The 23,575-nt window shown below is 39.5% G+C and overlaps 1 protein-coding gene across 2 annotated transcripts in view; it reads right to left on the reverse strand.

Annotated features, from left to right (window-relative positions):
• Positions 1–4,722: 4,722 nt before the first annotated feature.
• tst (superkiller complex helicase subunit twister) overlaps positions 4,723–23,575 on the reverse strand; it is an 89,446-nt gene continuing 70,593 nt past the window's right edge. For both annotated transcript variants that reach the window (XM_083118954.1, XM_083118955.1), the window contains exons 18-19: positions 7,474–7,620; positions 4,723–5,103 (exon numbers count right to left, since the gene is read on the reverse strand). In XM_083118954.1, the coding sequence (XP_082975080.1) occupies positions 4,888–5,103; positions 7,474–7,620 (363 nt within the window). In that variant the 3' untranslated portion in view covers positions 4,723–4,887. The remainder of the gene's footprint in view (positions 5,104–7,473; positions 7,621–23,575) is intronic.

A 23,575-nucleotide genomic window follows, 5' to 3' on the forward strand; every position in this document is an offset into this window, starting at 1 on the left:
TTTTCGATTCAGTTCTGCCATCTGGCGTATCATGCTGGAACTATGGGTCTGCTGGCAGAAGCAGTGTTTTGTCTGACCTTGTAGGTGCGTGAGTGTTGGTAGTGAATGTTATCAAATGGCGCCAAAAATCAACCGGTATTGGGAGGATTATGTAATGGCCCTTTTCCATGCTAAGTTTTCATACGTACACATTGTGAAACAGTGTCGGGAGAATGGGTTAACACTCGGGGTGACTACTGCGAAAGCTATTGTAGCCCGTTACACACAACAGGCTCCCCTTGCGAAACATTCACCCACGAAAACCACCAGGAGAAGGGCTGCAAGCAAAGTGTCACCCGTAGTGCGAAGGGGGATCCGTCGATTGGCGTGCCAAGAAAATCCCCCGACTCAACGTGATATGGCCCACAGATTTCACCTCGCACCGTCAACTGTGAACAACACAATTCGCAAGCGCCTCAGGTTGAAGTGTGTGCGGAAGGCCCATGTACACCACCTTCTACCACGTCACATTGCTGAACGTAAGACAAACTGCAAGAAACTGTATGAAAAGTACCTGGCGGGTTCCAAATGGAAGAAAGTTGTCACAATGGATGAATCATGGATGGATCATATGTCCATCTCACTGCTGGTGGTCACATTCGGGCGATCACATACCATGACATTGACGGCAAGGGGCACAGCAACTTTGTTCGTCAGTGCAGGGAAAGTCTCCCTCGTGGCTTTATGGTTGTGACGGGATTCAGATATGAGGGTAAGTTGATGATATGCAGAGTGGACAAAAACGTGAAGGTGAATGTCAGATACTTCCAACACTCCATTCTGACACCTATCTATCGGAGAGACACCCCACAATTGTATGGAATGGACGTGAACCAGGTGATGATCCATATGGACAAGGCTTCGAGTCATACCGCCAGCACATCACTACGTTTTTATCAGGAAATGGCAGAGGAATTAGGAATTCGTGTCATTCCGTTGGAAGACATTCCCGTGAAAAGCCCAGATGCCAGTCCAATGGATTTTTGGGCATTTGGACTGTTGAAACGACATCTTCAACATCGCTGCCCGTGCACACTGGATGGTCTATGGAAAGCTTGCAGGGAGGAGAGGGACAGCCTGTCCTGCGCCGGAGCTTGCTGCAATGGAAACTGCGATGCCGGGCGATAGTCCACAATGTGGAGGTCCAATAGAACATGATCGGTGGGGGCGGCGTAATCTCTCTTAAGGTGAGTACCCGTCAAAAATGGTCAAATATAAAGCGAACAACATTCTGTACTGCCAACATATGGGGCACTGGAAAGATGCAAATTTAGAAAGATGAAAATGATACTTTTAGCAAGAAAAGCAATTGTGGAGTGTTAACTTCTAGTAATTCATTCAAGAAGGCAGAACTAAGAAAAAGAAATGCCAATAGAACAGGAAAACATTTAAGAAACAAATAGAGAAATCAGGTTTTGCATGTAAAAATTAAGTCGTCAAAAGGCTTTGACAATTCAGAGTTAAAGAAGAAACATCCAGAAACATGAACAGTGGGACTATAGACCAGTGATTTATCCACACACACCCAAATTTCCCCAACATCCTCTAAAATTTTCAAAATTGCCCTTTTATGGTTATTGTTATTTTGGTTCTAAATTTGCCTTTACACCCCCACATCGAAAATTCTAGATCCCTAACAAAGGTAAAAAAAAATTGAAATTTGCACACACAAGAGAGGTAGCGCAGTTGGTAGAGCAACGGCACAGGATGCGGAAGTCCCAGTTGAGCCCCAATTATTTGCTGAAATTCCTGCATAGTACATCTCCTGTGTATGCAAAACAGTACAATAACAAATATATTGGTTTAGTTACAACATTGGTCACACTACAACACAGAAGTATGTATTCATACCTCTGTAAACAGTTTCAGTCTCCTTTTTGTGTATATACACCTTTTGCGACTGGATCTAATTTAAAGTAGGATTCATACCATCGACACAGGCCCCTACCAGAAATTCAAGTTGACCCTGCAATACGTTTTACATGTATAGGTCAGCATGAATTTAAACAAATTGGCACTCATACCCAGATAGAACTCCAAAAGGGAGGGAATAGAAAGTCACTTGATACAATAGAAGATGCCTGATGGAAAGTAGGAGGGGGAGGGAGAATCTGAACCACTTGCCCAAATGGTGAAGAATGACAGTCATTTTAGTGCTCCCTCCCCCAACATGCAACTATTCACAATCAATTTTATTGTCAAGGCACAAGGAATGTGAGAATGGCCAAAGACAACGGAAGAGTATCCCTTCAAGAGAGTAGTTTCTCAACTCAAAAGCCCATGTAGGAATGGAGCCTGTATTGCAAGTTCTTTAGCCCAGTGGCACATTCTGAAATGTGACCTAGTTCACCGCAACAATCCTATTTATTGAATATATTTATTACATAGTAATTAGATATAATAGAAATAAAACAACAATGTAAGTAAAACAAAAACAGAACTCCGGCAACTTCAAATGTTCCAGTAATTTCTATATATATGAAATAAGTGATTTACCATTGGTAAATCAGGTAACATGCCACTGCTTTAGCCACAACATTTTACTTTAATATAGTGTACAGTATATGAATACAGAGGTTGTTCACTTTATATCCGACCATTTTCGATTCAGTTCTGCCATCTGGCGTATCATGCTGGAACTATGGGTCTGCTGGCAGAAGCAGTGTTTTGTCTGACCTTGTAGGTGCGTGAGTGTTGGTAGTGAATGTTATCAAATGGCGCCAAAAATCAACCGGTATTGGGAGGATTATGTAATGGCCCTTTTCCATGCTAAGTTTTCATACGTACACATTGTGAAACAGTGTCGGGAGAATGGGTTAACACTCGGGGTGACTACTGCGAAAGCTATTGTAGCCCGTTACACACAACAGGCTCCCCTTGCGAAACATTCACCCACGAAAACCACCAGGAGAAGGGCTGCAAGCAAAGTGTCACCCGTAGTGCGAAGGGGGATCCGTCGATTGGCGTGCCAAGAAAATCCCCCGACTCAACGTGATATGGCCCACAGATTTCACCTCGCACCGTCAACTGTGAACAACACAATTCGCAAGCGCCTCAGGTTGAAGTGTGTGCGGAAGGCCCATGTACACCACCTTCTACCACGTCACATTGCTGAACGTAAGACAAACTGCAAGAAACTGTATGAAAAGTACCTGGCGGGTTCCAAATGGAAGAAAGTTGTCACAATGGATGAATCATGGATGGATCATATGTCCATCTCACTGCTGGTGGTCACATTCGGGCGATCACATACCGTGACATTGACGGCAAGGGGCACAGCAACTTTGTTCGTCAGTGCAGGGAAAGTCTCCCTCGTGGCTTTATGGTTGTGACGGGATTCAGATATGAGGGTAAGTTGATGATATGCAGAGTGGACAAAAACGTGAAGGTGAATGTCAGATACTTCCAACACTCCATTCTGACACCTATCTATCGGAGAGACACCCCACAATTGTATGGAATGGACGTGAACCAGGTGATGATCCATATGGACAAGGCTTCGAGTCATACCGCCAGCACATCACTACGTTTTTATCAGGAAATGGCAGAGGAATTAGGAATTCGTGTCATTCCGTTGGAAGACATTCCCGTGAAAAGCCCAGATGCCAGTCCAATGGATTTTTGGGCATTTGGACTGTTGAAACGACATCTTCAACATCGCTGCCCGTGCACACTGGATGGTCTATGGAAAGCTTGCAGGGAGGAGAGGGACAGCCTGTCCTGCGCCGGAGCTTGCTGCAATGGAAACTGCGATGCCGGGCGATAGTCCACAATGTGGAGGTCCAATAGAACATGATCGGTGGGGGCGGCGTAATCTCTCTTAAGGTGAGTACCCGTCAAAAATGGTCAAATATAAAGCGAACAACATTCTGTACTGCCAACATATGGGGCACTGGAAAGATGCAAATTTAGAAAGATGAAAATGATACTTTTAGCAAGAAAAGCAATTGTGGAGTGTTAACTTCTAGTAATTCATTCAAGAAGGCAGAACTAAGAAAAAGAAATGCCAATAGAACAGGAAAACATTTAAGAAACAAATAGAGAAATCAGGTTTTGCATGTAAAAATTAAGTCGTCAAAAGGCTTTGACAATTCAGAGTTAAAGAAGAAACATCCAGAAACATGAACAGTGGGACTATAGACCAGTGATTTATCCACACACACCCAAATTTCCCCAACATCCTCTAAAATTTTCAAAATTGCCCTTTTATGGTTATTGTTATTTTGGTTCTAAATTTGCCTTTACACCCCCACATCGAAAATTCTAGATCCCTAACAAAGGTAAAAAAAAATTGAAATTTGAAAGCAGATAACAAACAGTGAAACAAGACAGAAAGAAAGAACTCTTGTTGATGAAAGAAATTAAAAAAGCAAAAATTGTAAATTCCCTTCTATTTCATTTATTTATGTCACTTTTCTACCTCTTGAGTTAACCACAATGACGAGGATGAATGATGGGACAAATACAACATTATATCTATCCCTGACCAGGCTTTGAACTTGGGACTTCTGGCTTCGTAGCTGATTACTCCACCACTGGCTGAAAATTGTAAAGAAATGGGAAGACGAATGATAGGGAAAGTTACAATGGCAAGACTCATCTCATATTTTTGTCTTGAATTCAGTTTGCAAAGGTACTTAACTCTGAAACATTCAAAGAAGTATAAAAATAAATGCCACCAACTCTTACTCAATATTTATTATTTCTGTACAACTTTTGTGCAAAATTACATGCACAGAGAGTTCACAATGAGAAATGATCACAGCAGTTTGATTCCCAGTCACAGAAGTTTATATTAACTTTAGTACTTCGTTGATCACAAGGATACCAGCACCTGGATGTGGATGATTATGTTTTCTTGTCTTCCTGGGTATATAAACTAGCAGCGAATACAATGTCTCTCTTGATTGCAGTTGAGGCTTCATCCATTTTCTCTTGCAATCTTGGTTCCCCTATTATCCGAGCGGCACCTTTTACATCTCTGAGTGTCTCACTTAACTGCTGAATACAACGGACAATAATTCCCTCTTGCACATCAGTGAACTCCATAATCTCGGCAAAAGGCTGTTAAATAAACAAGATAAAAATATATTTCTCCTTGTTCAAATTTTTTTCTCGAAATAATTAATCTGGTACAATTTGACGATAAAACTCAGGGTATAGCCAGGATTTCTTTCTCAGGTGGGGGTATACGAGGGTGGTTCAGCATGCTCCGCCCCTGACCCATTTCCATTGATAGTAGAGACCTGTAATTTTATATGTAACATTGTTCATTCTTTAGACTAATATCCACAAAGTTTCAAGAATTTACAACAATTTCTCTCTTTGTTACACGTTGATGATCAGTAAGAAGTGTAGTCACATGTGAAACAATGGAAAAATCTGAGGTCCGAGCAGTGATAAAATATTTACTCAAGAAAAATCTAACACCGAAAGACATCCATGCAGATATGGTGGGAACTCTTGGAGACTCTAGCCCCTCATATGATCCAGTGAAGAGATGGTGCCGTGAATTTAAATGTGGTCGGCAGACCTGTGAAGATGAGCATTGTGGTGGCTCATCTGCAACGGTGACCACAGCAGAAATGATTACAAAAGTGCATGACATGATTTTGGCAGACCGGCGAGTGACTGTCCGCCATATAGCAGACACATGTGGCATCTCAACTGGCAGTGTGCATTCAATTTTTCATCATCATTTGTTAATGGCAAAAATCTCTGCACATTGGGTCCCGAGAATGCTGACGGTCAACCAAAAGAGGACACGTCGTGTGACAAGTCAGAACCTGTTGCGGACAATAAAGGCTGACAAGCCAAAGTTTCTGAAGAGATTTGTTACAATGGATGAAACGTGGGTTCACCACTTCGATCCTGAAAGTAAACGCCAAAGCATGCAATGGAAACACCCCCAAAGAAATTCAAGGTTCAACAATCAAAGGGCAGAGTGATGGCATCTGTGTTCTGGGATGCAGAAGGAATCCTTTTGATAGATTATCTCCAACAGGGAAAGACAATCACAGGTGTTTATTTTGCAACCCTAATTGAAGAATTACGTACTGCCATCAAGGAGAAACACCGCGGAATGTTCGCCCGTGGTGTGTTGTTCCATTGTGACAATGCTCCCGCCCACACCTCCCAAGTTGCGGTGGCTGCAATTCATGCAGCAGGGTTTGAAATTGTCCCTCATGCCCCTTATTCTCCAGATCTGGCCCCCAGTGACTTCCACCTGTTCCCGAACATGAAGAAACACCTTTGTGGAAAACATTTTGCCAGTGATTCCGAGGTTATGGATGTTGTGAATTCTTGGTTGCAGGACCAACCAAAATAATTTTTTTCTGCTGGGATTGAAGCACTGGAAAGCCGATTGGAAAAGTGTGTTAATGTTGCAGGGGACTATGTTGAAAAGTGACAGTGATTTGGTTTTCCTACGAGGGTTCCTTCTATGTCAGGGGCGGAGCATGCTGAACCACCCTCGTATTTGATAAAAAAAAAAAAGCATGTTTGAAAACTGTTATGGGAAAACAAATCTGAAGTACAATACATACCTACCACTAAGTATACTGTGACTACTGTATTTCTAAGATTCTACTTCTGCACTTAACATTAATACAGTTGCATATTTTTTCCAAAATTTTAGTTTTTAGTACGACAAAATCGCATACCTTACAATGGAATGTTGTACCTTACAAACACTTCCTCTGGTGTGATCTTCAAGAAGTTACTGTGCACACAGTCATCACTGTCAGTCACTGTATGTGTCTCTTAAAAACATCTCTAATTAACGAAGATTTCTCTGCTGTGGGAGTGGGTAGACAGATAGGGTTGAAAGAAATTGCAATTGGTCTGTGGGCATTTGGGAAAAATTGTTTCTTGCACAGAATAAGTTCTGCCATTACATTAATTGGTGCGGTCCCAGGTTTGGATCCTGGCATGGGCATATTTTTTTTTTGTGACTATCCTTTCATCAGTTTCATCATATCATCATTCATTCATTCTCATCTTTGGGATTAGCCAAAAGTGGCAGAAAAGCGAAGTAAATTAAATCAAATCAATGAATCAATCAACATCAATTGGTTGCTTCCTTATGATTCTCTTTCCATTGTTCCAAACAGATATTTCACCCTGAACTATGATAAAAGTATGATCTTCAAGATCAGCGTTACAGGTGCTGCAAAAAGTATTTTATGATCATCCTCAGCACACCGACCAATATTTGTGGATAATTTGGCCTAAGTTCAGAAAGTGTCGAGGCCTAATAAGCACTGGCTACACCAATGAATAAAAAAACTGAAAAATGCTTGGAGTAAACATGGAATATTTAATACTGACACTATCAAATTTTTTGTTCTACATTCCTTGCTTGTGATACAAGTTGCACATACTTCTGCAGTTTATTTTACAACATAATGCTACAGAATAACGCAAGCAACACACCTTTCCCTTTGCCCATTCATAAACAACCTTAACCAAGCCAAAGTTTAATTTGTCTCCAAAATCAGATTGGGGGTCATCTCTGCCAACACCATGAGCCTTTTCCACTCTCTCCAAATCTTCTGCTACAGCTTGAATTGCTTCAATTCCCTGGAAATAGCACATATATATTTATATTTATTATAGGGTGAAGGAGGTTCAAGAATAATTGTACTTTTATGTACAATACTTTTTACTGATTTTATAAATGCACTAAGCACAACTGTGATGGGCATTCATTATAATGTCTATGAATGTTTAACTGTAACACTAAAGTCTTGGTAGATCTAATTTTACATGTTTATGAAAAAAATATGAAATTCCATCATAAAGCACAGCATCTAGCCTTTCTGAACACACTAGCCCACAGGGCAGTAACCATTTCGGACCAGGAGAATTATAACCAACCAAAGGTTGGCTATACATCCCCAACACATACAAGCACCACTCCACTCCAACAAAAGTACAAGGCTATTTCACTCCATGTACAATTAACAGGAGTAGCGATTTCTCTATATACTAAAATTAGCAGGAATTAGGCCTAAGTTGGTAAAATCACGCTAAAACACCAAAATATCAAGTAAATAGTAGGTCCCTGACCCAAAATAATTTGTTATCAAAATGCTAACATTTTGTAAGTAGGCCTAATCCCATGAGCACATATTGCATTTCACGCAAATTTGTTAATAGTGACTAGATTTTCTGGATAATAACATTTGTGCAGAATATATGTCAAGAAACAGCAATATAAGGCCATGGATGTTCCCAAGGTATATTCCGGAGGTAAAATAGTCCCCCGTTCGGATCTCCAGGTGGGGACTACTTTGGGAGGTCCCTGGACTAAGGATAAGATCTACATTAGGAATAAGGATATTAAATTAGGCACCTGGAATGTTCTGAGCCTTTACCGGCCTGGGGCATTTCAGTGTACAGTTAATGAGATAGTTAAGTATACATTAGATGTAGTAGCTGTCCAGGAAGTTAGGTGGCCAGAAGAAGGGAATTGTAAAACTAAAAATTATACTTTTTTCTATGGTGGTACTGAAAATCATAATTTTGGAACAGGCTTTTTCATAAATAATAGAATTATTTCGGCTCTTACAACAGTAGAATTTATTAATTATAGGATATCATATGCAGTTTTACAGGGTAGGTGGTGTAAAATTATCTTAATAAACATACATGCACCAACAGAAGATAAAGATGATAATACTAAAGATGATTTTTATACAGAGTTAGAACAGGTCTTTGATAAATTTTCTCAGTATGATATGAAAATTCTGTTAGGTGACTGTAATGCACAGATTGGCAAAGAAGAGACATTTAAACCCACGATTGGTAAAGAAAGTCTTCATGAATTAAGTAATGATAATGGTATAAGATTGATTACTTTTGCAACCTCAAAGAATTTAAATGTGAAAAGTACCACTTTTAAACATAAAGATATCCATAAATATACCTGGTCTTCTCCAGATGGTAAAACTCATAATCAGATAGATCATATTCTCATTGATAAGAGAAGGCATACTAGTATAATTGACGTTCGTACACATAGAGGTGCTGACTGTGCCAGTTACCATTACTTAGTAATTGCTAACTTAAGAGAAAGACTCTCAGTGAGAAATCATAAGCAACAAAATCTAAAAGTTATAAAATTTGATACAGGAAAGTTTACTGATGAAAGAATTAAGAAAGATTACCAAATTAAACTGTCAAATAGATTTGATGTTTTGCAGGATTTAAATGTGTGACGATGCAATTTTATAATATAAAATCCCGCAGCGTCACAGTCCACAAAAGGAACTTTCGTTTAAAAACGAAGTTCTCATGTCCGCCGCCAGAGGGTAGCTCCCTCTGTCAGCTGCATATAGACATGCTGCCTCCTGGTGACACACTGTGGTACTCCTCCAAATACCCTGAAATTGCTGGTCTTTCAGCAATTTTAGTTCGTGCTTCGATGGGTCCGTGAAACGACGTCCGACAACTAGGCAGCTGCAGTCGATTTATCAGGCCAACCTTCTCGTACCTTCGATATAGAACTGGAAGTTGCATGACGAGTACCAAAAGCATGCATTGAAACACCTAAGATTCCGGACAGTGGATTTAACTCGCCATGTTACGTTGGAGGCTGTTTGTGTAAAACACGCCACATGTTTTAAGGTACGTAGAATTGGAAGATCTGGTAATAGCGACGCAAAAAGACTTGTAATGAAGTTAACTTAAATTTTGAACTATTGATGCAGCGAACGGTACCCATCTTATTTCTGACTTTTCGCCCGTTCTAAATTAACGAAGCAAGAATTCAATCATCCTTTTTTTTTTGTTTTAGAACAGACCATAACACAGGAAGTGAAACTTTGAACCTTTTTATAATTGGAATGAACGTGCACGCTTTCGACTGCTAAAAGCATGCACTGATTAAATTGCAAATGCCTGCCTTATAGTTAGACGTTGTCTGCGTGTCTGGTTTTTCCACGTTTGACTAATGACTACATAATTGTGAACGTACCACGAATTGTAGTACCTAAATTAATCCTTAATTGCAACAGTGTTAATTATTCATGTTTTTTTGAACCATAGAATAACGACTGTGGAAATACTTGACAACAAAAAGCATCTTACGTAAATTCCTACGTGCTAACCTTCCGTCCCTTGTTAGTTTGCTTTCTGTTAAAATTCCCCCAAAAAGCGGTAGCATCAAAGGGTTCATTCAACGCGTTCGTAACATTATATAAAAGGGTATTACAAATGAACGACCCCCAAATACAATAATTGTTGGGTAGAGTAAAATACATAAGTAACCATATTCACGATTTTTTTTTTAAACAAAAAAAATGTGATTTTCTGTAGAATGAAAAATGGCAGATTGATCTTTTTGTACCTGAATAGTAGAATAGTAAATTAATCTCGCTGGTCGAGTTGCTTGTAAGAGAGGTACGTGTCGATGTATGCACGACGCAAGACATAAAAAAAAGGAACACGAATTTGTGATTAACATAATGTTTACCATTTATCCTGGGGTAATATTGTTATGGAATATGTTGAATATATATGTACTTACAATTGTTGAGTAACAAAGTTACTAGTAATAAAGGTCACATTGGTTAATATTTCCTTGTACCTTTCTTGGCATTTTGCAAACACAAGTCACTAAGATAAAAATTGGTAATCTTCCCACGTTACGTCATCGTATAGCGACAGGCTGTGCAACTAACCGCATAATCTGAAGGGTATTTTGGGTAAACATAGTATATGCATTTTTGTTTAATTAAAATTGTTTGTTTATAGGTGTCAACATAAAAATGCACATTTGAACTTTTTTTTTATGTTGCTTCTGCGTGTAAAATCCTTGGCATGGGAGAAATATTAAATGAATCCCCCTTTGTTGGTAAAATTAGCATTTAATGGATGCACTGAGCGTGTAATCCATTCGACCCATTATAAGAGGGCTTTGCTCGTCGTTACATGCGTGTGGTTCAAGCAACTGCTCGAGGCACACGCAGTAAAGGCGTTGCAAAAATCGAGATTTGTGCGTATTTGTCTAGGTTTGATTAAATGTGGTTATTGACAATTACCATCTCCGGCACTGCTTCCAATATATATATATCTATTCCTCCCGGGCGTCAATAAACCAAACCAAAAGGCAACGTCACAAAGTTTTGGTAGCATAGCAAGGTTGCTTTCCAATTTTTTCAGTAATTTTTTTCCCTGCCACTACCCCCAGCCACCTCCCAAATATTTTGTTGAGCTCTGTTCTTTTTGATTTATGTAATATAAATAATAGGAAGTGGAATTGTAGTGTGATTATTACACACAAGTTTTGAGATTTTCAATTTTGGGAATTTTTTTTCCTGATAACCATTCCCACCCTCCTTTACTTTTCTCAGTTGTGCACAATTTTGTTTTCCTTATCCTTTACATGTTGTTAGGTGTATTTTTTTTATGCCCCTTTTTCATTATGTCATTTTCTATACCCCCCCCCCCTGCCCCTTATGGGTCTTCAACCTTACCACCTCCTTCACCTTCAACTGTTGATTTCCTCCAGGGACTGATTTTACCTCAGAATCAAACCCCGACCAGAGACTTTGTTCGTTTTTCCACAGTAAATTTATTTTTTCAGGATTTATCCCCATTAACGGGCCATGATGTGTCTCAGTTATTTACCTTTCTGTTGACACTGCATAAAGTGATCAGTCTCGAATTGTTAGATATTGAATCTATTTTGTTGTTGGCCTTGCCTTATACCCTACTTCCACTTCGTAAAGTATGGATGGAGGGTCTTTTACAAAAATTACCCTGGCATCTATTTAAATCAATGATCTGGAATAGACTAATTCCTATTTCTAGGTTACAACTTTTTCGACGCTCGATCCTTCAACGGGTGCAACATCCAACAGAGTCTTTATACTCTTATCTTAGAGACATTTATGACTCTAGCCAGGTCCTTGTAGTGGATTGGTCCGATAAACAATTGATTGATGTTATAATTGAGGGTATTTGTTTTCCTGCTCCTTCACTCCTCCTCGGGCACGCTCGTCCTCAGAGTATGAAGGATTTTTTCGCTTTAGCACAACATATTTTACAACCTGAATTAAAGTGGACCTTGCATTTGCAATCTGTAAATTTGAGGGAAGGATTAGAGCCTGTACAGGTGAACACAGTTTCATCTCAGACGTCACCCGAACCTGATCAAGTTTCTTCGTGTATGACAGCTATGCAGACTTCCTTTTCTCCTCCTCATGCTGGGGAATTTTCTTCCCATTCTCCCATTTCCACTCCCGTTCCACTCGTGTCTTCGTTACATGCTGAGTACCCATTTTTGTCGGAAGGGTATCCAACTCCAACTATCTGGGTTCTTCTGAATGACCAGCCTTGCTTAGCTTTAATAGATACTGCTTCATCTGTTTCTATTATTGCTTCTTCTCTTTTACGAGGGTCACTATTTATATTTTGAGCCTTGGCAACACTGATTGAAGTTAGGCGCGATTTGACGTTTGCACGGAATCGTCTGGCATTATTGACCATAACGTACTTCAAATGTTTTGTCAATAGCTTGATTTGTGTTGTTTATGTTGGCTTGGAGATTGCGCGACAACAATAAAATGGAATTAACTCGTGAACATTTTCGTGCGATGATTTTTTATGATTTTCGACATGGATTATCAAGACAAGAGTGCATCGATCAACTTACTTCCACATTTGGCGATGAAGCCCCATCCTTTGCCACTGTGAAACGCTGGTATAACGAATTTAATCGTGGCCGCCATTCGCTCACCGACGAGATTCACGAAGGTCGTCCAAAATCAGTTGTTGTTCAAGAAAACATTGATGCTGTGCAAAACCTAATACTGCAAGATCGTCATGTGACATACTGTGAGATTGAGGCAACCATAGGCATTAGTTCCACCAGCATATATAAAATATTACATGATCATTTAGCTGTGAGAAAGGTATGTTCTCGTTGGATCCCACACAATTTGACAAAAACTCAAAAAGACGCTCACGTCAATTGGTGCAAACAAATGCTCAATAAATACAATCGTGGTGCTTCAAAAGACGTATATAAGATTGTAACAGGTGACAAATCATGGATATATGCATATGAGCCGGAACGTAAACAGCAGTCGACTGTATCGGTGTTTCAAGATGAACCCAATCCAACAAAAGTTGTTCGCGCTCGAAGCACATTGAAACAAATGGTCGCCTGTTTTTTCGGGAAAACTGGTCATGTGGCAACTGTGCCTTTAGAGGAACGTAGAACGGTCAACTCTGAATGGTACACAACAATTTGTTTGCCAGAGGTCTTCAGTCAAATATGGAAAACAAACAAACGCCGTCGGATCATTCTTCATCAAGACAATGCCAGCTGTCACACATCTCGTCTAACAACCGACTTTATGAACAGTCAAAAAATCGAATTGATGGGTCATCCGCCATACAGTCCTGATTTGGCACCCAATGACTTCTTGTTCCCGAATGTCAAGAATAAATTGCGTGGACAACGATTTTCGTCGGTGGAAGACGCCGTTGATGTGTTCAAAAACCATATTATGGAGGTGTCTCAAGAAGATTGGAAAAACTGCTTTGACAAATGGTTTGAACGAATGCAAAAGTGTATTGACCATAAAGGAGAATACTTCGAAAAACAATAAAATGCCAAATTCCTGTTTTTTCATTGTTAGGCTCAAAATATAAATAGTGACCCTCGTATAATGCATTAAATCCCCTTGTACAATTTTTAATGATCAGTCTATAGCTTTGAAAGATGTTACTAATAATACTTTTGCCTTGTCATCTTATAGTTCCATATCATTGCGTGTGGGTCACTTATCTTGGAAATGGCGATTTTAGATATCTGACTCATTACCTTTTCCTTTGCTTTTGGGAACAGATTTTCTTTGTCATATGGGTGCTATAGCTCGACCACAAGGAAAAAAACCTTCCGTCCAAAGCGTTCGCGCAACTTCCCTGCCGTTATCGGTGTTCGGGGCAATGTTGCCAGGTCAGATTTGAAAAATTCGGGAGATTGTTCCTTGGAAACCAGAAGTTCTGCTACAAAATCAGATGATCTAATAGTAGCGGATGAACGACGTTCTTGGGGGGGGAGGAGCGGCATAGTTGTGCGTACTGGGGGGGAAAGGGGAGTGGCACGCATTGTTTACGGTGTAAACGTCACATATACTTTTGTAACAATGGTGCTAAACCCAGCACCCTGTGTTTGGCGAAAATATACCGAAGATCTCCATTTCAGGAGTGGACATGTTTCAAACAAAAGAAAGTAAACTGCCCGAAGGAACCGACCAACATCTTTTATCTCTTCCGCATTTTCCGGTTAGAGGGTGCATGGAAAACACCCACAAATTTGCCCTTTCTCAGCATCGACACAAGGAGTTTGTGATGCCTCTATTGTCGCGAGGAATTTTTATGACAGGAAATGGTAGAAAGTTGTGTTCACAGATGAAGCTAACGTGCCGCCTTTCGTTGTCGGCGATTTTCCACAATCTTTCAAGTCGAATGCTAACAATAACAAATCAATTTGCCTTCTGCTGGTGTTCGGTGTACAGCTATCGATAGGGGTGGGCACGCATCCTGCACCATAATGAAAAAATGCATTACGTATGTGAAATATATTTGGTGAATTAGACAGCATGTCTTCCTCAATTATTCAAGATAGCAATGCTTATGCTAGGGTGCCACCCATCCTCCCCATCTGCTAGAAATACACACACACACACCCACAAACACATACATGTATAACATAATTTGCCCCCGCTACGAAGTCAGTGTTTCTACCTAGTAAGGCAAGGACGTTTTTCACTGTGTCTGTGTCATATCATCCATTTCATCAGTTTTTCATTCATCCATATTGTCGTACTTGCCCGTAGAGGCACAAAAGCGACGTAAAATAACTAAAATAGAAATAGAGTTTAGGGTGGGATAAAATACAGCCATCTAAAAGTAGTAATGTAGTAAAAGTAATAAAATTATTTCCTAGCTCAATTTAGTAGCGTTTGACATAATTTCACAGTTCAAACAGCACTTTTCACGGCTGAGTGGAGTTTCATTCCACATCTCTCCTCCATGTTCAAGTAAAGATGAGCAGGAAACGTGTTTTTGAGCTGGCCGTTGGAGGTTCCATAGCAATAGTTTATTAAGAAATTCTCCCGAGAAATCAATAGGCCTGGCAACGCTGACGTGAGCCGGCTGAATGTTCCTTCCCCCCTGCCCTTTCCTGCACCCACCGGCGCGATGTGCTTCTGCGCAGGTTTTTTTGCTTGTGGTTCCACTATACTCTCTCTTTGGAAAGCAAGGTCATATCCTTTCCATTTTTTTTGGAGGGTATTCCATTGGAGTTTGACTTACATCCCTCACCATCAACTTCGCAGGTACCCCCTTCTTCTCCGCATGTTTCTCTACAAACTGATCAAGTTTTAGAACCTATATTGCCTTCTTCCTTTCCTCTCAATCTTGAATATCTTTTGGAAACCTTCAGTGATGTGGTTACGGAAAAGGTTGGCTCTTGTACCTTACCCCCTGTTTCCATCCCTTTGGTGTCTGATATTCCATTTCGTTGCAAACCTTTTCAGCTAAACCCGGTGCAAACAGACATTTTAAGACATCAAATACAGGAATTACAGGCTCAGAACATTATAGAACCCTGTCGGTCCCCTTATTCCAGTCCGGCCTTTCTGGTTCCCAAAAAGAATGGTACCCATCATTTATTATGCTCGTATAAGAATCTTAATCGTTTGATTGCCTATGATCAATTACCACAACCCCGTATAGATTTATTATTTCAACATCTTCAAACTGCCTCCGTTTTTTCATGCTTGGATTTATGCCAGTCCTTCCATCAAATTAGATTGGATGACAAAGTAAAGATCTGACTGCTTTTGTCACTTCGTTTGGTCAATATCGGTACACCCGGGTACCTTTTGGCATCAATTTAGGAACTCAAATCTTGACTAGGGCTCTTGACGAGATCTTGGGAAAATTTAAATATAAGTTCTTGTTAAATTATGCAGATGAGTTGTTGATATATTCTCCTGATATGGACACTCATTTACAACACCTCGCTGAAGTTCTTCAAGCACTTCGTGAACATGGTCTCACTGTTAATCCCTCAAAGTCTACTTGGATGGCTCATGAAATCAAATACCTCGGCTATATCGTACGTCATGGCGAGATGGTCATGGATCCTGATCGCATTTCTGCTATACAGGATATCCCTCCTCCTAAAAGTCAGAAAGGTGTTTCTCAGGTCATGGGTTTGCTTTCTTACTATTCCCGCTTTTTGCCTCATTTTGCGGAAAAGACTAGTTTTCTTACCGATAAATGTAAGAAGGTTCATCCCTTTGTGTGGACCAAGGATGACCAAATAAAATTTGATAATTTGAAAACTGCTTTTGTTCAACATACGGTACTCGCATTACCTGATTTTTAGGAGTTTGTTTTACAGACTGATGCTTCCAGTTTGGCTCTTGGGGCTACCTTGAATCAGCGTGAATCTGATGGTTCCCTGCGCCCCATTGCTTTTGCATCAAGGAAGCGTACCATTCCGGAGCGCAAACAATCTATATATGAGGCTGAATGTTGCGCTATTGTCTTCGGTTTCAAGAAATTTGAAACCTACTTGACTTCCAAACATTTTATCTTGCAAACCGACAACCAGGCCTAGTCATGGTTGCTTAAACATCCCGAGCAATTTGGCAAGTTTGGACGTTGGTTGTTATATCTTTCACGTTTCTCTTACAGCGTTGAACATATTTCTTCAGCAAAAAATCCTGTTGCAGATTGTCTTTCTCGAATACATTCTCCTGAGGATTTTTCTATAGCTCCATCTTTTACGAGCTTAGCATGTGCAGCTCCTAAATTTAATATTATTCCTTTTAATAAGGCAGATATTGCTGCACTTCAGGCACAGGATACTGCTTTGCAACCCATTATGAAACAATTACAAGAGGGTCAATCTGTTAAGCATTACCACTTGTTTCAAGATTTTTTAGTTTGGCAGCCTCCTCGTGCTGTATCTTCTCAAATTGTTTTACCACAAGTACTACAGCATTTAATTTGTCGGTACTACCATGACACCCCTGTAGGTGGTTCACATCTGGGTGTTAATAAGACCATTAAGAAGATTGCGTCCCTTTTTTGGTGGCCCAACTATCTTAGTGATATTCGACAGTATGTTCGCTCCTGTGATATCTGTCAGCGGGCCAAGCTTGCCATACGTAGACCTCAGGGTTTACTGTCTTCCGAAGTCATTCGTCATCCATAGCGACGTTTGTATATTGATTTGGTGGGTCCCTTGGTTCGGTCTTCGAAAGGTAATACCTTTATTCTGGTAGTTGTAGATGCTTTTTCAAAATGGGTCTCATTATATCCGATTCGTTCAGCTGCATCTCATTTGATTATTGACAAATTGAGGTCCTTGTTTCTCCTTTTTGGTGCTCCGTGCGAATTGGTTTCAGACAATGCTTCATATTTCCGTTCCCATCTCTTTAACAACTTTTTGTTTGAATCTAATATTAGACACATATACACCAGTGCTTATTACCCTAATCCTTCATTGGCGGAAAGGTTTATTAGAAACTTGAAGGCATCCTTGATTTGTTACCATTCTCAGGACCATTCTAAATGGGATACACAGTTAAGTAGTATTGCCTTTGCTTTTAATACTGCCCATCATGACAGTACTTACGCAAGTCCAGCCAAAATCATCTTTGGTCGTGATATTGACAGGCCAATGAATTTCTTTTGGGAACTGCAAACTGATGCGGAACTGGCTGCTCCTCCTTTGCCTGATCGTGCTCACCGTTGGGGTGAGGCCTATAAACACCTGCTGAAATCCTGGCATTCTCGCCAGCGTAAATATGATGCAACTCGTACATCTGTTTCTTATAAGCTGGGTGATTTGGTGTTGTTTCGCACTTTTCCCCAAAGTAATGCTTTGCAGAATATTTCGGCTAAACTTCAGGGACGTTGGACAGGTCCTGCCAAGGTTTATAAGATGCTTGGTCCTGTTACGATCCTTTTGGTTGAACCTGATACCAAACAGATAGTTAAGAAAGCTCATGTTTCGCATGTTAAACCTTATACTCTTCGTGATTCTATACCTTCTCCTGTGATGGCGGATCTGGCAAATTCACAGATGGGTCATGTCCTACAAAACCCATCATAAACCTTATTATATATATTTTTTTTGTTACATGATATTAGTGCATTTATTGATCATTTCATGTTTCTACCCTTGCCTTTTGGATAGTATAGAACCTCTAAATTTAGAGTAAAAGTTTATTTTCAAATTTAGTTAAAATTAAGTCATAATTTTGGCTTTATGGTTTAGATTCTGCTTGTCTAATTGACTTTTATATGTAATATTATGTGTGGGCATGTTAATGCATTTCACAAAAGTTGCTTTTCTTGCTGTATATTCTGTAGGTGATATCTCATGGTGTATTAATTTGTCATATGTATATTGTAATGATGCTACCTCCTTTCTTCCTTCCTTCAGTAGTGTCCTCCCCCTTCTTTCCTATTTCTTTTCTTCTTTCCATCTTTACGTACTCTATTATTGATTTCGAGTTTCTTTTGTTTCATATTTTTCTTCGTGAGGATGTACACTCTACTGACAATTTGGTATGGAATTGGAACCAAGTCTGGATACTTCTATTGCCAGCGAGTTCAATATATATATATTTCCTTCACCCTACCCTTTTATCTCACATGGAATCTGCGATGGATTACAGCTAGGTGGTTGTGTTTTTTTTATCAGTGCTACAAATTCTTTTATGTACCTGTTTCATCGATATCTTCTCTATGTGTTTGACCGTGATGGCAAACAATTTGTATGATAGAGATTGTGGTTGATTTATCTGGATTGTAAAATTTTCGCACTGTAGTGTGTGTTGGGTTATGAATAATATATTTTTTTTTATTCCTTGTATTTGATACTAGGATGTATAATAGCTATCACTCCTATGGTGTAGCTCATTCTTGTAGGAATTTTGATCACACAAATCTTTTCATGCTTTGGCATTTAAAATTCGGATTTTCTAAATTAATTATATGCATCTTGCTTATGCAGTATAGGAATTTTTGCATGTTTTAAGTTTTTTTTTTTTTGTATACATGCGCAAAAGCAAAATTTTTATATTAAGATTATATTATATGATGCATGTTTCCTGCTTGATCTAATTTATGCATGTTTGCTGAGTGTTCTGAGTATGTCATTGTAACTGTACCTATATATTATGGTGCTAATAGTTTCTATATTTAGCCTAAATTATGTCTGGGGATGTTCTATTCATAACCATACTTTCATTCATGCCCATTATTTTTTTTTTACATCATGTGCTTGTGCTTAGGGTACCTTCCTTTATATGGAATGGCCTGATTGTATATATTTATAGCTATGTATATATATTTTTTTGATCTAGATATATTCATTGCAACAATTACTTTTTTGGAATTTTCCATTAAGCATTTTTTGTTGTGTATTGTAATATACGTGGTCTGTTAGGAAAGTAATGAGACTGATTTTCTGTAAATGATGAATTTTATAATTTTTACAAATCAAGGTTATCCCCTTCAATATAGTTCCCTTGGGCAGCTACACAGCGATGGAGGCGTTGTTTCCATTGTTCGTAACAGTGCTGGAAGGCTTCTGCTGGAATACATTTTAGCTCGTCGGTTACGCTCTTCTGGATATTGTCCAAAGTATCAAAATGGCATCCTTTCAAGTGGTTTTTGAGCAAGGGGAATAAAAAAGTCACAGGGACTGAGATCCTGCGACTAAGGGAGCTGAGAAACCACAGGAATGCTTTTTTTTGCCAAAAATTCATTGATGGAGACTGCCGTGTGACATGCTGCATTGTCGTGGTGCAGCATCCAAGTGCGTGCAATGTCTGGTCGCACACGTGCAACCCCTTTCCTGGGTCTTGCAAGGACTTCATTCGGTACACACGTTCAAATTTAACTCTCTACTGATCATTCTCACCGTCAATCGACGATATGACCTCACAAGAGACCTCACTCTTTCTACATTGTCATCCATTTTTGAGGTTGAAGGTCTTCCCGCACGAGGTTCGTCTTCCACTTGTTCTCGGCCTTCTAAAAAGGACTTCTGCCATCTGAACACTTGTGCCCTAGATAGTGCATGTTCTCCATAAGCTCTTTGTAACTTTTCATAAGTCACAGTGGCGGATTCGCCAAGCTTAACACAAAATTTGATGGCACAACGTTGTTCAAACTTTTGCCAGTCCATTTTCGTAACGCACCTCACAAACACAACTTCACGTCAGACGCTCTCAACAATCGTGTAGCAACTGTAGCAAGTTGAAACTTGTACTGAGTCAACGGCAAGCATTCACCTACCTGCCGTGTGAAGGTGGGGGCAGCAGCGTTGCCGGTTCGTGCACAGTGTTGCCAGTCTCATTACTTTCCTAACAGACCACGTATAAATATATGTTGGGGTTGATATTGTATTTCATGTACAAATGATGGTTATGGTTACACACCTTTTCGGTGCTTTGGTTGTGTGGGTTTACTTTTCCTCGACTGGGGGGAAATTGTGACGATGCTATTTTATAATATAAAATCCCGCAGCGTCACAGTCCACAAAAGGAACTTTCGTTTAAAAACGAAGTTCTCATGTCCGCCGCCAGAGGGTAGCTCCCTCTGTCAGCTGCATATAGACGTGCTGCCTCCTGGTGACACACTGTGGTACTCCTCCAAATACCCTGAAATTGCTGGTCTTTCAGCAATTTTAGTTCGTGCTTCGATGGGTCCGTGAAACGATGTCCGACAACTAGGCAGCTGCAGTCGATTTATCAGGCCAACCTTCTCGTACCTTCGATATAGAACTGGAAGTTGCATGACGAGTACCAAAAGCATGCATTGAAACACCTAAGATTCCGGACAGTGGATTTAACTCGCCATGTTACGTTGGAGGCTGTTTGTGTAAAACACGCCACATGTTTTAAGGTACGTAGAATTGGAAGATCTGGTAATAGCAACGCAAAAAGACTTGTAGTGAAGTTAACTTAAATTTTGAACTATTCATGCAGCGAACGGTACCCATCTTATTTCTGACTTTTCGCCCGTTCTAAATTAACGAAGCACGAATTCAATCATCCTTTTTTTTTTTGTTTTAGAACAAACCCTAACACAGGAAGTGAAACTTTGAACCTTTTTATAATTGGAATGAACGTGCACGTTTTCGACTGCTAAAAGCATGCACTGATTAAATTGCAAATGCCTGCCTTATAGTTAGACGTTGTCTGCGTGTCTGGTATTTCCACGTTTGACTAATGACTACATAATTGTGAACGTACCACGAATTGTAGTACCTAAATTAATCCTTAATTGCAACAGTGTTAATTATTCGTGTTTTTTTGAACCATAGAATAACGACTGTGGAAATACTTGACAACAAAAAGCATCTTACGTAAATTCCTACGTGCTAACCTTCCATCCCTTGTTAGTTTGCTTTCTGTTAAAATTCCCCCAAAAAGCGGTAGCATCAAAGGGTTCATTCAACGCGTTCGTAACATTATATAAAAGGGTATTACAAATGAAAGACCCCCAAATACAATAATTGTTGGGTAGAGTAAAATACATAAGTAACCATATTCACGATTTTTTTTTAAACAAAAAAAAAAGTGTTTTTCTGTAAAAGTAAAAAGGTAAAGTGTTCCCCTGTGCATAGCACCATGCCATGAAGGCGTATAGGGGGTGTGGGGGTAACGCCCCACACTTTCTTGATCTGGTCGTGAGTGGGGGTGATGTGATCAGCATCATGCCCCTGACCGCCTTTACCCCACAGGGTTTCCCCCAGGTACCCATGTTATTCGACGCTGGGTGGGCGCCGGGGCTGCTTCCATTGTTAGAAAAGTTCCCGGATTTGAACCGGCCGGGGATCGAACCCGGGACCTTTAGCATGGTAGTCAGACGCGTTACCGACTGAGCCACAGCAGCCATTTTTTTCTGTAGAATGAAAAATGGCAGATTGATCTTTTTGTACCTGAATAGTAGAATAGTAAATTAATCTCGCTGGTCGAGTTGCTTGTAAGAGAGGTACGTGTCGATGTATGCGCGACGCAAGACATAAAAAAAAAGGAACACGAATTTGTGATTAACATAATGTTTACCATTTATCCTGGGGTAATATTGTTATGGAATATGTTGAATATATATGTACTTACAATTGTTGAGTGACAAAGTTACTAGTAATAAAGGTCACATTGGTTAATATTTCCTTGTACCTTTCTTGGCATTTTGCAAACACAAGTCACTAAGATAAAAATTGGTAATCTTCCCACGTTACGTCATCGTATAGCGACAGGCTGTGCAACTAACCGCATAATCTGAAGGGTATTTTTGGGTAAACATAGTATATGCATTTTTGTTTAATTAAAATTGTTTGTTTATAGGTGTCAACATAAAAATGCACATTTGAACTTTTTTTTTATGTTGCTTCTGCGTGTAAAATCCTTGGCATGGGAGAAATATTAAATGAATCCCCCTTTGTTGGTAAAATTAGCATTTAATGGATGCACTGAGCGCGTAATCCATTCGACCCATTATAAGAGGGCTTTGCTCGTCGTTACATGCGCGTGGTTCAAGCAAACTGCTCGAGGCACACGCAGTAAAGGCGCTGCAAAAATCGAGATTTGTGCGTATTTGTCTAGGTTTGATTAAATGTGGTTATTGACAATTACCATCTCCGGCACTGCTTCCAATATATATCTATTCCTCCCGGGCGTCAATAAACCAAACCAAAAGGCAACGTCACAAATGATGATGAAAATATCAATGAAACAGACGTAAATAAGAATTGGGAGCACATACGTAATGCAATAGAATCAGCAGCTAAAGAAAGTATAGGATACCATAAACCGAGAAAAAGTAAGCCATGGTTTGATAATAAATGTCATAATCTAATAGAAATAAGAGATCAGGCTAGACTTAGGTGGTTAAATAACTCTGATGATACAAATCTAAACAATTATAATAGAATAAAGCGAGAAGTTAACTGCACGTTTAGAAGTAAAAAAAGAGATCACTTGAAAAGCAAAATTCACGAAATTGAAACAAACAGCAAAAATTAAAAATAAAAGAGATTTATATAAAAGTGTAAATGAGTTTAGAAAGGGGTGGCAACCTAAAGTAAACTTGATAAAAGATAAAGACGGTGATTTTCTAGCTGACCCAAGCGATATTCTAAATAGATGGAAGAACTACTTTAATGACCATTTAAATGTCCATGTAGGAGGTAAATCAGAAGTGAATGAAGTACACACAGCAGAACCTTTAGTTCCAGAACCTAACTTGACTGAAGTTAAAGATGCTATTAAAAGGCTAAAGAATAACAAAGCACCTGGCATTGATTTAATACCAGCTGAGTTAATTAAATATGGTGGAAATTCATTAATATGTCAAATTCATAAATTAATTTGTTTAATATGGAATAAAGAAGAAATCCCTCAACAGTGGAAAGAATCCATAATTGTTCCTGTGTTTAAAAAGGTGATAAAATGAACTGCAATAATTACCGTGGAATTTC

Source organism: Lepisma saccharinum, chromosome 3 (assembly GCF_977018435.1).
Source record: "Lepisma saccharinum chromosome 3, izLepSacc3.1, whole genome shotgun sequence".
Classification (NCBI taxonomy): domain Eukaryota; kingdom Metazoa; phylum Arthropoda; class Insecta; order Zygentoma; family Lepismatidae; genus Lepisma; species Lepisma saccharinum.